Source organism: Lipotes vexillifer, unplaced genomic scaffold (assembly GCF_000442215.2).
Source record: "Lipotes vexillifer unplaced genomic scaffold, Lipotes_vexillifer_v1.1 scaffold325, whole genome shotgun sequence".
NCBI lineage: Eukaryota > Metazoa > Chordata > Mammalia > Artiodactyla > Lipotidae > Lipotes > Lipotes vexillifer.
Genome location: NW_006799313.1, coordinates 1,764,509 through 1,780,274, shown reverse-complemented (window position 1 = coordinate 1,780,274; position 15,766 = coordinate 1,764,509). Strand labels below are relative to the sequence as shown.

The 15,766-nt window shown below is 45.5% G+C and overlaps 1 protein-coding gene across 1 annotated transcript in view; it reads left to right on the top strand.

Annotated features, from left to right (window-relative positions):
* Positions 1-15,766, top strand: part of MYOF (myoferlin) — a 160,916-nt gene that overhangs the window by 38,045 nt on the left and 107,105 nt on the right. The window contains 2 exon segments of the mRNA XM_007471569.1: positions 1,095-1,203; positions 4,327-4,414. Coding sequence (XP_007471631.1) covers positions 1,095-1,203; positions 4,327-4,414 — 197 coding nt within the window.

The following is a 15,766-nucleotide window of genomic DNA, read 5'->3' as shown; positions in this document are numbered from 1 at the left end:
TCTTCCATTAACCTGGACTCGGACTTTCACATTCGGTCAGGTATCTGTTACACCAAAGCAGCTTCTGAACCATGTGTTACCTGGCTCAGGTAGAAGCTTAGATTTTCTCTGTTCTTGTGTGGTTTCCTCAGCCTATTACTAAATCAATTAGCCAGTCTCTGAAGACCATGGCCTACGTGAGATGAAGTTTACTACTGCTACTACCTACATGAAGGATGATGGAAACAAAACAAAGAAACAAAAATCAAAAAATTTTAGGAAATAAGGCGAAAGTGAGAAAAACTTCTGCATGAGACCTGTATTAATTTTCTGTTGCTGCTTTAAATTACTACGAACTTAGTGGCTTAAAACATCACAGTTTTACCACCTTACAGCTCTACTGGTCTGAAGTCCAGTGGACTTACCTGCAAAATGAAGGTGTCAGCTGGGCTGTATTCCTTCTGGAGGCTCTAGGGGAGAATCCATTTTCTTGCCTTTTCCAGCTTCTAGAGGCCGCCTGCATTCCTTGGCTTGTGGTCCCTTCAAACTAGTGACAGCTCGTTGAGTGTTTCTTGCAAGTCTCTTGCCTCTTCTGTCTCCCTCTTCTACTTTCAATCCTGGATTATCTGGGTAGACCCAGTCTAATCATATTAAGGTCAGCTGATTAGCAACCTTAATTCCCTCTGCTACTTTAAACTCCCTATTGTTTTGTATCACAACATATTAACAGGTTACAGTGGACAGTGTTTTATGAGTCCTTTTAAATGTCCATTACAGAAGAATGCCTAAACTTTGTCCTACTTTTCTCTCTTCCTGTATTCTTCGAGATTATATTCAGTCTTTGTCTCTCACCCATCGATCTCATTTGTGACTTGAAATTTCACAGGCACCATAGTTTGACTCTTGAAATGACTGCTTGTTGTGGAGACATGGTGGCTGCTATGTGATGGTTACCGCCAAAATACCCTGCTAGGAAGAGCACAAAATGGCCCACGCTTCATTATGAGTGATTTTCATGCTCGCAGATGAATAGGAAGAGGATTGGGAGGTCCAGTGCGGAAATGGAAACATGCCTCTGATGTGGGTTACTGTGTGCTTTTTCCTTTCCCCTGCAGGTTAATTGGCACGGCCACCGTAGCCCTGAAAGACCTGATTGGCGACCAGAGCCGATCGCTGCCCTACAAACTGATCTCCCTGCTAAACGAAAGGGGGCAAGAGACTGGGGTGAGCATTTCCCTCTTGTTGAATGGCTTTGAAGGGAGATGGCTTTGCCAAAGGTTCATTGAGACAAGAGCGTGAAATTATAAGTAGCTCACTACACACACACACACTCTCCCTACTGGTTTTGAGATAAATAGGTGCATTTACAAATGATATGGCCTCATCCTGTACTCATATTGACAGAACTACAAAGTAGATAAACTTGATTTTCTATGTCAGAATGCTATAGCGTGAGTGGGACCCTCTCTTGGTACAGCTCTGGGCACATTCACTTGGTTGTTAACATTTGTATGGTGAGTATAGCTCTGTGTATCAGATACTCTTTGAAGCATTCTATAGAAGGTAATTCATTAATATTAGACCAGAATATCAAGATGTTAATATCATGATTTTTTAAAAATTAAATTTATTTGTTTATTTATTTATTTTTGGCTGTGTTGGGTCTTCATTGCTGTGCACAGACCTTCTCTAGTTGCAGAGAGCGGGGGCTACTCTTCGTTGTGGTGCACGGGCTTCTCATTGCAGTGGCTTCTCTTGTTGAGGAGCACAGGCTTTAGGTTCCTGGGCTTCAGTAGTTGCAGCGTGTGGGCTCAGTAGTTGTGGCTCGCGGGCTCTAGAGCGCAGGCTCAGTAGTTGTGGCGCACGGGCTTAGCTGCTCTGCGGCATGTGGGATCTTCTCAGACCAGGGCTCGAACCCGTGTTCCCTGCATTGGCAGGAGGATTCTTAACCACGGAGCCACCAAGGAGGTCCCCATGGTCTTTATTATTCCATTGGCAGCTGAACGTTTTCTGATCACAACCTCTCTAAACAAGTACACACTGATATTGTCTGATATGAGACCAGAGGAGAGAGACTCTTTTTCAGATGCACTTTAAAAACAATTGACTCTAGCATCACAGCTTTCAGATTTCTTAAGATTGCTAACAAGCACTCATAAAGCTAATATGCTTGCCCTGTTAACTTCTGACCCCTTCGTTTTCCAAACAATTCGTCAATATTTTACTTGGGAGCCTGGGCAAAGGGAGAAAATTTAAAAGAGGCCATCCCTGAAGGCAAGAATGCATTAATGCCCATTAGGAATGTCAGTTTTGCTGGTCTAGTCTCCAAAACTTATAGGTTTGCTGTGAATTAGCATTCTAATCATAAAATGTAAATTCAGAATGTCAGCTATCATCTATCTACCCAAAACTGGCTGAGAGAAATGATACTAAGGGAAGATGGTACAAGTCAGTGATTTTTCTGGCTGTTTTTTTCCTCTTTAAAGCAGAGAAGAAAGCATATGTAGAACTCTGAAATGGCAGAATTGTAGTCATTGAATGGAGTAAGGAAGAGTGAGGGCCTCAGGCCTGGCCCCCTGGTATCCCCTTACCCCTGTAAGAGGGCCTGGAGCACCTCTGAGGATCCTGAAGTTATTGGGAAGCCATTGATACAGAGGCCGAGCCATTCATGGACTCTTCTGGGTTTGAAAGGTGTATTCTTCAAGTTTGGCAGTTGAAGCCCTCATTGCATTCGGTGTTCCTATTGTGGCCTGGTTGTAGCCATGAGACGCTGCTCTTATGATTCTATATTTGCCAAGAACCTGCTGTCAGAGGCATCATTTATTATCCTGTTCAGTGTCCCCCAACTCATAGTTCTTAAGTTGGCAAAGAATGTGGTGATCCATGAGGGAGTATTTACTAATGAGCAGACAGATGGGAAAAAATAGGGCAAGTGTGTGTGTGTGTGTGTGTGTGTGAGAGAGAGAGAGAGAGAGAGAGAGAGAGAGTTTACCAGGTGTAGCAAAAGTAGCAAATGGAAGTGTGGGATGCCCATTTAAATTTGAATTTCAGATAAACAATGAACAATTTTGTAGTATAAATATGTCCCAAATTTTATGTCCTGTATTTTATATGATAACCTGTGTGTGTGTGTGTGTGTGTGTGTGTGCGCGCGTGCGTGCGCACCACTCTTATTTTCAAAGGACTTCTTTTATTTTGAGGTTTATCCTTCCTCACTTTTGCTGTAAACGTCCTTTATTTTGTGAAATGATTATAGTAGTAGATGGTAGTTGAGGGCATGTGTTTGGCAAAATAAAAATTAGCGACCCTATGTTGAGTCCCCTCGCAAAACTTTTTTGAAATTTTATCGGTTCACAAAATATGAAAGTATAGGAAACTGCCCAAAAATAATGTCCCACGTGAGAAATTTAACTCAGATTTTTAAAATGGGAATAATTTTATCTCCTGTAACGAGTTAGTATGTTTCTTCCTTTCTGATAATGAAAGGTTATGTGTAACATTTTATGTTCTCCTTGCCTTGGCTTCTAGCCAACTTGGGGTCATTTAGTGCAAGAGGGATGGCACTTCAACTTCACGTTTTGCATCTTTGTTTCCTCTTTAATCAGACTTGTTTCCCTTTTTTTGAACTCCATTTTTTTTTTTTTTTTTTTTTCTTGCGTTATGCGGGCCTCTCACTGTTGTGGCCTCTCCCATTTGCGGAGCACAGGCTCCGGACGCGCAGGCTCAGCGGCCATGGCTCACGGGCCCAGCCGCTCCGCGGCATGTGGGATCTTCCCGAAACGGGGCACGAACGCGCGTCTCCTGCATCGGCAGGCGGACTCTCAAGCACTGCGCCACCAGGGAAGCCCTGAACTCCATTTTATGAGTCACATCGTTTTATAACTTTTTGTCAGTCACTTAAAATTCTTTTTGGAGAGAAGTGTGAAAATAACTTCCAGCAATTAACAAAGACGTCAATGAGCAAACAAAAAACTTAAACACTTAGAATGATCCTCTGTGACTGGAATTCTGTGATTGGAGGCCATCTCCACCCTAGAAAGGAGGTTTGTTACAAGTTCAAGCTTCCTTGTCGCAAAACTTTCCTCCAGTTATGAGGCTGCCCCTTAGCAATGATACACTCGGCAACCTGTACCAGGTAACTGCTTTCCCAGGTGCACCCACTCCACCTGGACTCACACAGTGGGAAGATGTAAACAGTGGAGGGTGTGTCGCCCTTCTCTTCTCACTTTCCCATCCCCCTGCTCACCGCTGCTAGAACTTTTACGCCTGCTGAATTGGTTTGTGTTCAGTCTGTAGCATTCTGACGCCTCACACTGATTCTGTCTGCAACGAATTTTTTCTACCCAGGCCACCATTGACCTGGTGATCGGCTATGATCCACCTTCAGCTCCACATCCGAATGACCCCAGTGGGACCAGCGTGCCAGGCTTGGGAGGTAAGCTGACACTCTTGAAGGCCCAGCCTACACCAGGGGCGATCTACTAATGGCACACAAGGACTCTCCAAGAAAGCTCTCCTTGTCACTATACTCTCTGTAGCTCCCTGCCCACCTAGACAGGGCCCCATGAGGCAGGTGGAGCTGCCCTGAACTGGACATTACAAGAGTTTACCAAATGCCCTTCAAAGGAGAGGGGACAGCAAGACAGTCCTTTACTGTTGCCAAAATTCGGTGACAGAATACCGGTGCCAGATTAAATCTTGGAGACAGAGTTTTGCATGAAGTAGAAGGAAATAGCTTTATTGCTTTGCCAGGTAAACGGGGCCACAGGGGGCTGATGCGCTCAAGATTGCGTGTCCCACCCTGGAGGGGGTAGTAAGGAATCTTATAATGTTCAAGGATCAGGGCGTGATCAGCTCGTGGGCATTCTTCTGATGGGTTGATGGTGAGGTAATTGGGAGTCAGCATCATCAACCTCCTGTTTCCAATGGGTCTGGGGTCTGCGTGCTTGTGGACAGCATACAGTTAACTTCTGCCACCTGGTGGGGGGTTTCAGTATCTGCAAAACAGCTCAAAGGACACGGCTCAGAATAGTATCTGTAGTCCTTGAGGAAGAACTAAAGGTCCCTGACTTTAACAGCTAGAGTATTATTATTTTGTCTTGCTTGACTGTTGTTCTTTCTTTCTGCATTTTCTCACTTCTCTGATTAAATTTATTCTGTGACTAAAGTTTTTCTACAGACAAAAGGCAGGCGGAGGACATGGGCGGGGTCTGTTCTGGGAAGGCCTCATAGGGTCCTGCTTGGTTACATGACTGAGCAGCCTCACGTGAGCCCATCCAGCAGAAGGTCCCAGGCAGGGCTTTGCTTTGGGTTTGTAGCTTGCACCCCATACACTGTTGCCTGGTTGTGAGTCTCAGGAGTGGCCTGTACTCTCTTCACGTGTCTTCACCTCCTAAATGTGCCATCACCAGGCTGCGCTCTCAGCCGCCAGTCTCGTGGTCGGAGCCCTTGGATAGGAGCCTCTCTTTCCCCTGGCCCTGACCCCCTCCTGCCTCCGAACAGCCCCTCGGTCCTTTAACCAAGTGCTTCCTGCCGCACAGCCCACCTTGTGCTCCTTGTTCACGGACGTGGGTTGTGGGTCATTCAGGGTCATCAGATGCTGCTTTGGATGGGGTTGGGGCGTGGGACTCGGGGCGGGTTTGGGGCCGCAGGTGGAGGGCAGTCTACAAGACAGTCAGGCCTTTCACACAGCTGAGTCCGACCTCCTCTTAGCGTCTTTCCAGGGTGACGGGATGCTAGACGTGTCTCTGTAGCTTCCTCTGTGCGGAGGTGTCTCACCAGACGCCCCCATCTTCCCAGCCTCGACGTGCACCCCAGGGAGGGAGGACCCACTCGCCCCACCTTGCAATCCCTCTTCCTGGGAGGGCACCCCCTAGCCCTGGTTCCTGCCAGGCCTCGCTCTTTCGTTCCTGGCTTCTCTGAGTTTTTCTTGGTTCTGAACTCAGCTCTCGGGCCACCTGAGGGGTCTTCCTGGCACCTGTGGCAGCACCTCCCTTCCTGCCCTGTGATGTCTCTGCCTCCTTCCTGTGTGACGTCTTGTCTGCCTCAGCCCCATCCCAGCCAATGCCCCTGTTCGTCCAGCCCACAGATGGCCCGATATTAAGGTTTGGGCCCATTAATTGACCACGTAGTTGTGTGTCCAGCATGGGTCACCTGGCCCCTTCTTCCTTGCGGACATTTGGGCCTGACATAGCCCCTTACCTCTTATAAGGGTACCAGCACATAAGCAATGCACTCTGCCTCCACCCTCTGCCCACCGGCACCACGGGTGCGCTGCTCTGTCCTTGGACACTCTCAGCCCCGCAAGGGCCCTGTGGTGGCTTGAGAACATCTGTGACTCCCTTTGCTGCCAGAGCAGTGATGACAGACACACCACAGAGGAAACAGCGCAGTCCTGAGCAGCACGCCAGCAGGGGCTGAACCAAGTGGTCCGACGAATTTCTTTCTCATCCGCCGATGCCCACTGTCACCAGCGTTTGCTTCGGCCTCGGAAGGACAGTAGGAACTTACGGGCCCAAAAAGGCAGCCCCATCTGATGGGCTGTCTGGTGTAGCCTCTGAATTGGGAGGACCAGGGTGCCTTTTCTTACACTGATATTTTTCCTAAGCCAGATCCTATTTACTAGTTTCCTAAGGCTGCTGTAATAAAGTACCACAAACTGGGTGGTTCAAACTATAGAAATTTATCCTCTCGCAGTCTGGATGCTAGATGTCTGAAATCAAGGACTCTAAGGGAAATTCTGTTCCATGCCTGTGTCCTAGCTTCTGGTGGTTGCTGCCAATCCTTGGTGTCCCTTGGCTTGTAGACCCATCACTCCAGTCCTTGCCTCTGTCATCACACAGTGTTCTCCCTGTGTGTCTCTGTCTTCACATGGAGCTCTCTCTGTGTGTCAGTGTCCAAATTTCTCACGTCGTATATGGACACCAGTCATTGGATTCTGCCCACCCTAATCCAGTGTCCTCTCAGGTTAACTTGATTACATCTATAAAGACCCTATTTCCAAATAAGATCACATTCTGAGGTTACAGATGGGCAAGACTTTTGGGAGGACACTATTCAGCCCTGTATACTGGTAGATAAAAGACAGTTTCATTATGTCTATTCCATTTCATTATGTTTATTGCATTTCAAGAGCCAAAATGTTAAATGGGCCCTTTTGAGGTACCCCTTGAGCCGGGCCTTTAGGAAAAAAATAGCACTGAGGTTCATTCAGGTAGAAAGAGTAAACTTATAGTTTACAGTGAACTGGCATCACACAACTTCTTAGTATTTATGGAGTAAAGAAATTGGTTGCTGGGTTTCCTTACCCATTGCTCAGTGCTGCAGTGAGGGTGGTAATTCTTTAAAATACAGCTCCTCCCCTCCAGGAACTTGCAGTCCAGGTTTGGAGACAAGACTTTTTTTTTCTGAAGGTATAACGTTATGGATAAGAGCAAGGGCTTTGGGGTCACACTAGCCTAGGTTAGATGCTGTGTCTATTGTTAATTAGCTTTGTGACCTTGGGTAAGTCACTAAACTTGTCTGAATCTCAGTTACTCTACTGCAGGGTTGGGGAGAACAGTAGCACATCATGAAGTGGTTGCAAGGATTAAATGAGATAATGCATAGAAAGCACTTAGCCCAGTGCCTGGCATAGAGTAAGTTCTACCTTAATGTGGTCTTTATTATTATTATTATCACAAAAACAATTCTGGGTAGCTGTAGTTATGAGCTCAGTTGAGTGCCACAGTCTGTATGAACATTCAAATTGTTTCCTCTAAAAAGCAGAGTTATTAGAATGATCTGGTTCGGCTCAGAGTCATGTTGAGATGACTAAATGCTTTTTTGTTAAATATCTTAAAAAAGGGGGGGTGGGTTGTGTCCTAATGGACCAGGAAGACTTTGAGAATAAGCAATTTATCAAGCTGTTGGGGGTATAGGGGGAGGTCCCATCTCCTGAGATGGACCCTTGTAAGCCCAAGCTCAGAAAACACGCCATTTCCCCGGAGCAAAGACTGCTTCCTTAGAAATGAGAAAAGCACCAACTCTTGAAATTTTAAACCCACTGGGGAGAAAACCCTTGCCATCCAGGCTCCCTTTGCCCAAGGCTCCTCTCCTCACCTCGTGGGTTGTCTTGGCAGCACAAGTCAAGCTCCAGCAGTGCTTGGGTACTGAGTCCCCCATCCTCTTAGGAAGCTAGCTGATTTCCAGCGGGTTCTAATGGCAGGTGGCCAAGGTCTGCCTCGGAAGTTCTTTTTAATACCTGATACTGCTGGACGGAGATAGGAAATGAGCCAGAACTTGGGTTCCTTTTATTTGGATTTCAAAGAACGTTAGCAAGTGTTGACCTGCAAATGAGCTGTGTCCGCAGGGCAATTTTATGTTTAAGTGTGAAATGACAGAGTGAAATTTGTTTATTTGAAAAATGAACAGGTTTCTTTGATCTGGAAGTGCCATCTTTGTTCTATGAGATTAACATTCACCACAGCTGTTGGCGTGGTGAATAATGATTTCATAATCTGGCTAAAAGAAACTTAAAAAAATCTTTTAATGTCCTAGATTATCTGGATTTTTTTTTTAACTTTTTTTTTATTTGCCTGCATAGGATCTTAGTTACAGCACGTGAGATCTTTCGTTGCAGTGCGTGGGCTCCAGAGCTCACGAGCTGAGTAGTTGTGGCATGCGGGCTCTCTAGTTGTCCCGCAGCAAGTGGGATCTTAGTTCCCCGACCAGGGATCTAACCTGCGTCCCCTGCATTGGAAGGCGGATTCTTAACCACTGGACCACCAGGGAAGTCCCTATCTGGATGTTTTAAGATAAAACTTTTTTTGTCTTAATGTGACAATTCAACTAAGCAAATATATCTTTGAGTACTTAGTACAACTCCATGCTAGGGAAGACACTAAGGAAAAACACCCAACACCTTACAGTCTTGGGGGAAATAAGAGCAATAAGCATGAGACAGAAATAACAGCGAGGCAGCCACACCTCCTGCCATCATGGACCGTAACATAAACAGAACATCTGGCCAAGAAATTGGCTTTTTTCACTTTCCTTAAATTGACTCTTTAAAAATCTTTACCATTTTGTATAAAAGTAACGAGTCCACTCCCTCTAATTTAAATATCAATAGATCTTTTCAAATTTTAAAACATGAACTCATTGGGGGTGTTTTTTGAGTTCAGAAGCATATCTGCTTATAAAAATATAAACATCACAGGGAATATAAGACACAAGAACATACAAATCTCTCGTAGTCCCAACCTACGATAACCGCTATTCACCACGACTGATATTGATTTTAAAGGTTACCGTCCACATAGTGGGATCTGCAAAGAAGAAATTTGAAATGTTAATGATAGAACACAAAAGTGAAGATTTTCAGGAAAATTCACCTCTGCAAGTTGAAGAAACTAATTATGACCATAGACCGCGGGAATCGAATACTTCAGAGATTCGTGGGTTTTTGCTTTTTGGTTTTTTAAGACTCTTTTTTAAGAGAAGTTTTAGGTTTACCACAGAATTGAGAAGAATATACAGAGATTTCCCGAATGCCCTCTGCCCCCACGTATGCATTGCCTTCCCCATTATCAATGTCACTCACCAGAATGGTGCATTTTTTTTTTTTTTTTTTTTAACAAAGGATGAACCTGCATGGACGCATCATAATCACCCAAAGTCCATCGTTTACCTTAGAGTTCACGTTTGGTGTTTTACGTTCTACAGGTGTGGACAAATGTATAATGGTCTATATCTATCATCATAATATCATACAGAATATCTTAACTGCCCTAAAAATCATCTGTGCTCTGCATATTCGTCTTCTTCTCACACACACCCCCAGCCTTTGGTAACCACTGATCTTTTTATTGTCTCCATAGTTTTTCCTTTTCCAGAATATCACAGAGTTGGAATTATACAGTATGCAGTCTTTTCAGATTGGCTTCTTTCACTTAGTAATGTGCATTTAAGGTTCCTCCATGTCTTTTCATGACTTGATAGCTCTTTTTTTTAGTGCTGTATAATATTCCGTTGTCCGGATGTACCACAGTTTATTTATTCACCTACTGAAGGATATCTTGGTTGCTTCCAAGTTTGGCAGTTATGAGTAAAGCTGCTATAAGTTTCCGTGTGCAGGTTATCCGTGTGCAGGTTTTTGTGTGGACCTAAGTTTTCAACTCCTTTGGATAAATGCCAAGGAGCATGATTGTTGGGTGGTAGGGTAAGAGTATGTGTAGTTTGTAAGAAACCACCAAACTGCCTTCTGAAGTGGCTGAACCAGTTTACATTCCCACCAGCAAAGGATGAGAATTCCCGTTGCACCAACATTTGGTGTTGACCGTTCTAATAGCTGTGTAGTGGTATCTCATTGTTTTAATTTGCATTTTCATGATGACATATGATGTGGAACATCTTTTCATATGCTTATTTGCTAACTGCATATCTTTGGTGAGGTTTCTGTTAAGGTCTTTGGCCCATTTTTTACAGGTTGTTTTCTTATTGTTTTTTTAAAAATTAACTTATTTTTTGGCTGTGTTGGGTCTTGGTTGCTGCGTGCGGGCTTTATCTAGTGGCGAGCGGGGGCTACTCTTCATTGCGGTGTGCAGGCTTCTCATTTGCGGTGGCTTCTCTTGTTGCGGAGCATGGGCTCTAGGCGCATGGGCTTCAGTAGTTGTGGTACGCAGGCTCAGTAGTTGTGGCTCATGGGCTCTAGAGTGCAGGCTCGGTAGTTGTGGCACATGGGCTTAGTTGCTCTGCGGCATGTGGGATCTTCCCAGACCAGGGCTCGAACCCATATCCCCTGCATTGGAAGGTGGATTCTTAACCACTGCACCACGAGAGAAGTCCCTATTGTTGAGTTTTAAAATTAAGAGTTGTTTGTATATTTTGGATAACAGTCCTTTATCACATGTGTCTTTTGCAAATGTTTCCTCCACTTCTTGGCTCGTTTTCTAATTCTCTTGATATTGTATTTCACAGAGCAGAAGTTTTTAATTTTAATGAAGGCCAGCTTATCAATGATTGCTTTCATGGATCAGGTCTTTGGTTTGTATCTAAGGGGTTCCCTTTTAAGGAATGCTTTCCTGAAGCTCTTATTTCAAAATGACAAAGGTTGAAGAGCCTGGGCCATAGGTAGCTTAACTGAAAGTGTGTGGTGTCAGAAGGTCTGCTTTTCATTGCCTGCCTCTGAGACTTTTCCCACGACAGAGGGGTGGGCTGACTCAGACCACTGGCTTGACCTTCTGAAAACCTGTTACTTTGCCGACTTGATTTGCCAGATGTCATTTAGCTTGACTGGAGCCTACATCCCCGTGACCAGAATAAACTACTTTTAAAATCTCACATCTATTTTTGAAGAACAATCTGTTAAAAGTATACATTGTTCAATGCTAGAAGTGCAAAAAAAAAGAAAAAAGCCAAAAAACATTCATAGCCAGAGTTGGCCACTTCAAATTCATTTCATTCCATGAACACCAGAGTTACTTTGCTTGAAGTTAAATTCAATCTGGTTCAGAAAACATTTACCGATACCTGTCTGTAGCGCATACAGAGGTGAGAAAGGTATTGTTTGCCACCAGGAGGTGGTGTTTCAGTAGAAAGGTAAGATATAAACATGAATAACTATAGGTCAGAGCTGAATCTAATAAATTCCTCAAGGGAAGACTAAGCTAGTTATTTTGTGGGAAACAGTTTCTTAGAGAAAGTGCTTTTTCAGCTGTGTATTTCAACTGTGTATCCTTACCGCCTAGTACAGCACTTGGAAAACCACAATGTCCAATAAATGCATGGTTGATTGAATGAATGAGTGAATGATGGATGAGCAATAGATATGGTTTAAATTTTTGTTCAAGAGGGGCATTTTGGTAAACACTAGGGTATAGGCCAAAGTGACTGATTCATTCAGAGGAGTAATAAAAGGGAAGCATGTTCCTGAGGGCTGGGAGTGCCAGACTGAGACATTTGTCCTTGATGAACAGACCTTGAGGATCCATGGGAAGTTTTCTGAACAAGGCACTGTCTTGTTCAGAGCTGCCCTGGAACGTGATCAATGTGTTAGAACATCATTGCAGGCACTGTTTTCACGATTACGTCTCTAATTGGCTTTGTCCAGCAAACTGATTGTATTAGGCCATTTTTCCCCCCCCAGGATATTTAGGAAAGTCAAAGTGATGATACTAAACAAGTGGTTCTTAAATTTTAGAGACATAGTAAAATCATCGGGGGAAATCTTTAAATGTGCAGATTTCCAGCACCTATCTCCAGTGGGTCTAATTTAGCTGATCTGAAGGGGAACCCCCCAATCTGTATGGTTAACAGGAGCTTCCAGGAGATCCTGATGAAGGCTGATTATGGAGCTCACTTTGAGAAGCCATGGAGTTGAGCATTTTACCAGGTTAACATTATCTTGTCCTGATCCAGACAGAGCTCTTTGGGCAGCATTTCCTAGCTTGGCTCACAGCCTCCATCAGTCAAAGGTAGATGCGGCCAGAATTTCCCTGCCAGCCTGTGTTTGCATCACTGTTTGGTTACAGGCACTTTTATAGTACCTTTGCTTTGGTCAATGTATTGGAACAGTTCCAGAAGATTCTCAGGGCCCATATAGTGCCATTTACCCAAAAATCAGAGTGAAAGGTAATGAATTGCTTATGGTTGAATGCAGATATTTATTTATATAACTTTTAGCATGTTAGAAACCCGGCAAAGTTATTATTCAACATTCCAGCTAAATCAGCATATTATCTCCAAGATGTCTTCATGCTTAGAAATGTACCCTCTCGTGTTCTGCATTGTACTTTTTTTTTTTTTGTGGTACGCGGGACTCTCACTGTTGTGGCCTCTCCCGTTGCGGAGCACAGGCTCCGGATGCGCAGGCTCAGTGGCCATGGCTCACGGGCCCAGCTGCTCCGCGGCATGTGGGATCCTCCCGGACCGGGGCACGAACCCGTGTCACCTGCATCGGCAGGCGGACTCTCAACCACTGCGCCACCAGGGACGCCCCTGCTTTGTACTTTTTAACTTACACTGATGATAGCATACCAGGCTTCTCCTGATTTTGCAATGACCTTTGGCCCAAGGTAATTAAATTCTGCCTTAACCAGTATGACCATTTAACAAGACCTCGTCATGAGAAGCAAAATTAATATCACAGGCAGAGATTGGCATTCTAGGACTCTGGAAAAACAGGGTTGCTGTGGGGAAATAGTAAATATTGACCAAAAAAAAGCAAAAATATTCATAAAGAAAGGCATCTCCATCAAGGAATGGAAGCGGATTAGGTGGGATAGTGGTCCAATTAGTGCTTAGGTGGAAAAGATGAGAGGCGTGGGCAGTATTTGGATAAAGAAGCCTACTGGCTAGGGTAGTCCTGGCCACCCTGATTGCCTGTTTTCTCTGTGAAATAAGAAGGAAGGTCATTAGCTGATGGTGAGAAGGATAGAATGTTGGAAGCTTTCAAGGTGCAAAACAGGTGGGCGTTCAGAAAGGTGAAGGGATTTGACCTTGTTGGCTAATCAATGGCCATTTCAAATCAGGATTTAGGAGAACTTGGACATAGGTACTTTGGAAACATGGTAGGATAGCTGGGCAATCCTGTGAGTCCACTGAAGGTTTGAGATCATGAAATTAAAGTGACACTAGTCAATAAGGTGTGTGTTCAAGTTCAGTTACCTTTGTGAATGAGTGTAGTAAGTGGAGCGTCAAATGAACCAGGTGAATACGATGAAGTGAGGGGAAGGGAGGGATTTAGGGGCACTTAGAGGAGCGATTGCAGTGTTAGATGCCAGAATTTAACAGGTTAGGAGAAAAGGACATGAAGTGGGGGGCAGGGGATGTGATGTGGTCCATATATTGGGGCAGCCTGTATGACTGCACACTGTGGACTGGAGTCATAGAAAGAACAAACTGGAAAGATACAAAAGATGGCCACTGGAGTCCTGTCTACACAGAAACTCAGAATGTGAACTTCTTTGAGAATAGGGTCTTTGCAGATGTAATCTGTTAAATGAGGTCATACTGGATTAGGGCAGGCCCTAAATCCAGTGACCGGCGTCCTTATGAGAATAGGTGAGAACCCACAGACACACAGGGGAGGCCATGTGACAACAGAGACAGAGGTTAGAGTGATGCAGCCGTGAGCCAAGGAACACCAAGGATTGCCAGGAGCCACCAGCTACTAAGAGGCAAGGAAGTCTTTTTCTCTAGAGGCTTCTAAGGGAGCATGGCCCTGCCAACATCTTGATTTTGGAATTCTGGGGTTTGGAACTGTCAGAGAATTTTTTTTTTTTTTTTTTTGTGGTACGCGGGCCTCTCACTGCTGTGGCCTCTCCCGTTGCGGAGCACAGGCTCCGGACGCGCAGGCTCAGCGGCCATGGCTCACGGGCCCAGCCGCTCTGCGGCATGTGGGATCCTCCTGGACCGGGGCACGAACCCGCGTCCCCTGCATCGGCAGGCGGACTCTCAACCACTGTGCCCCCAGGGAAGCCCAAGTTTTGGTTGTTTTAAGTCACCCAGTTTGTGCTACTTTGTTACAACAGCCCTAGGAAGCAAATACAACCAGCAACTTCCTATTCAGTCAGCAGTTCCTAACTTACTGTTGCCTTCTGTGGTTATGAAACACTCATACTTTGTAGATCCTCTTGGCTGTGTTCCAGGGCATGCCTGGGTCTCAATATGGGGCGGGGCACGCCAGTTCAGTGGCTAATGTTGGGTAATTTCACAACTTGTGCAGAAGGGTGTGTTCGGTAGTGCTCTAAGGGCCCCGGTCGTTCTTTGTGGAACACTTAGGGTGTTAGCATTGTTTAATTCTGTGCGGCTTCCTGCCACATAAAGGGGCGATTTCCTGCTCAGACAGCCTTTTGCTGCTACGTAGAGATGCGGGTGGTAGACAGGACTTGGTGTGGTTTCCTTCTGATCCATCCCTTCAGCCTAAAGTCTGACAGTAGGTTTCCAGGAGAAATTGGCTCTTTGTTACCTGCAGTCTGTTTCTGGAACATCCATCAAGAGCTTAAAGAGGACTTGTTCAGAGTCCAGCACCACAAAGGGCTACGATTTACCCCTTCTTTTGCCATAAACAACCACCAACCCCAAGTGGAACAGTCCACAGGAGGGAGGAAATCTCACTTGGGCCCAAGGTGGTCCAAGAAAGTTCATGTTAGTTGTTGGAGGAGCCTTAAAGTCATGTGGCCCAGCCATTGCCCAGTCTGGAACAGGTTTGCACAGGGGAGCCTGACTGTCCGTGCTTCCCTGAGGCTGGTGCCAGGGTTGGGAAGAGTGCCCCCCGGCATCTGGGTGCCCTCTCCCGCGAGCCTTGTGGGAGCTTTGCCAAACTGCTGGAGAACTCAGGAAGGCTCAGGCAGGGGTCAGGATGTCCTCATTCGTTTGTTTCCTCAATCCACATTCATCAAGCCCCTGCTATGTACTAGAAGGGTGCGTGTCAGGCACAGGGCAGGTACAAAGAAGAAAAGGGCAAGCCCCCAGCTTCTGAAGAGTGGATGGTAGTGGGGAGGCGCACAGGTTAATAACGGGTACAAGACTGGTGAGGACTGGATAGAACAATGTGTGGTAGACACGAGAGGGGGGATTCACTCTATCCGGTGGAGGTGGTGGGGACAGACCAAGACAGTATTTCACCTGGAACTTGAGGGAGGTGAGGAACCTGCCTGGTGGAGAAGAGAAAGGACATTCTGAGAGCTTGGATCCGGGCCCCAGGCAAACCCTTCTTTTGAAGCCACTTAAAGAATAGGGGGGCTTCCCTGGTGGCACAGTGGTTGAGAGTCCGCCTGCCGACGCAGGGGACACGGGTTCGTGC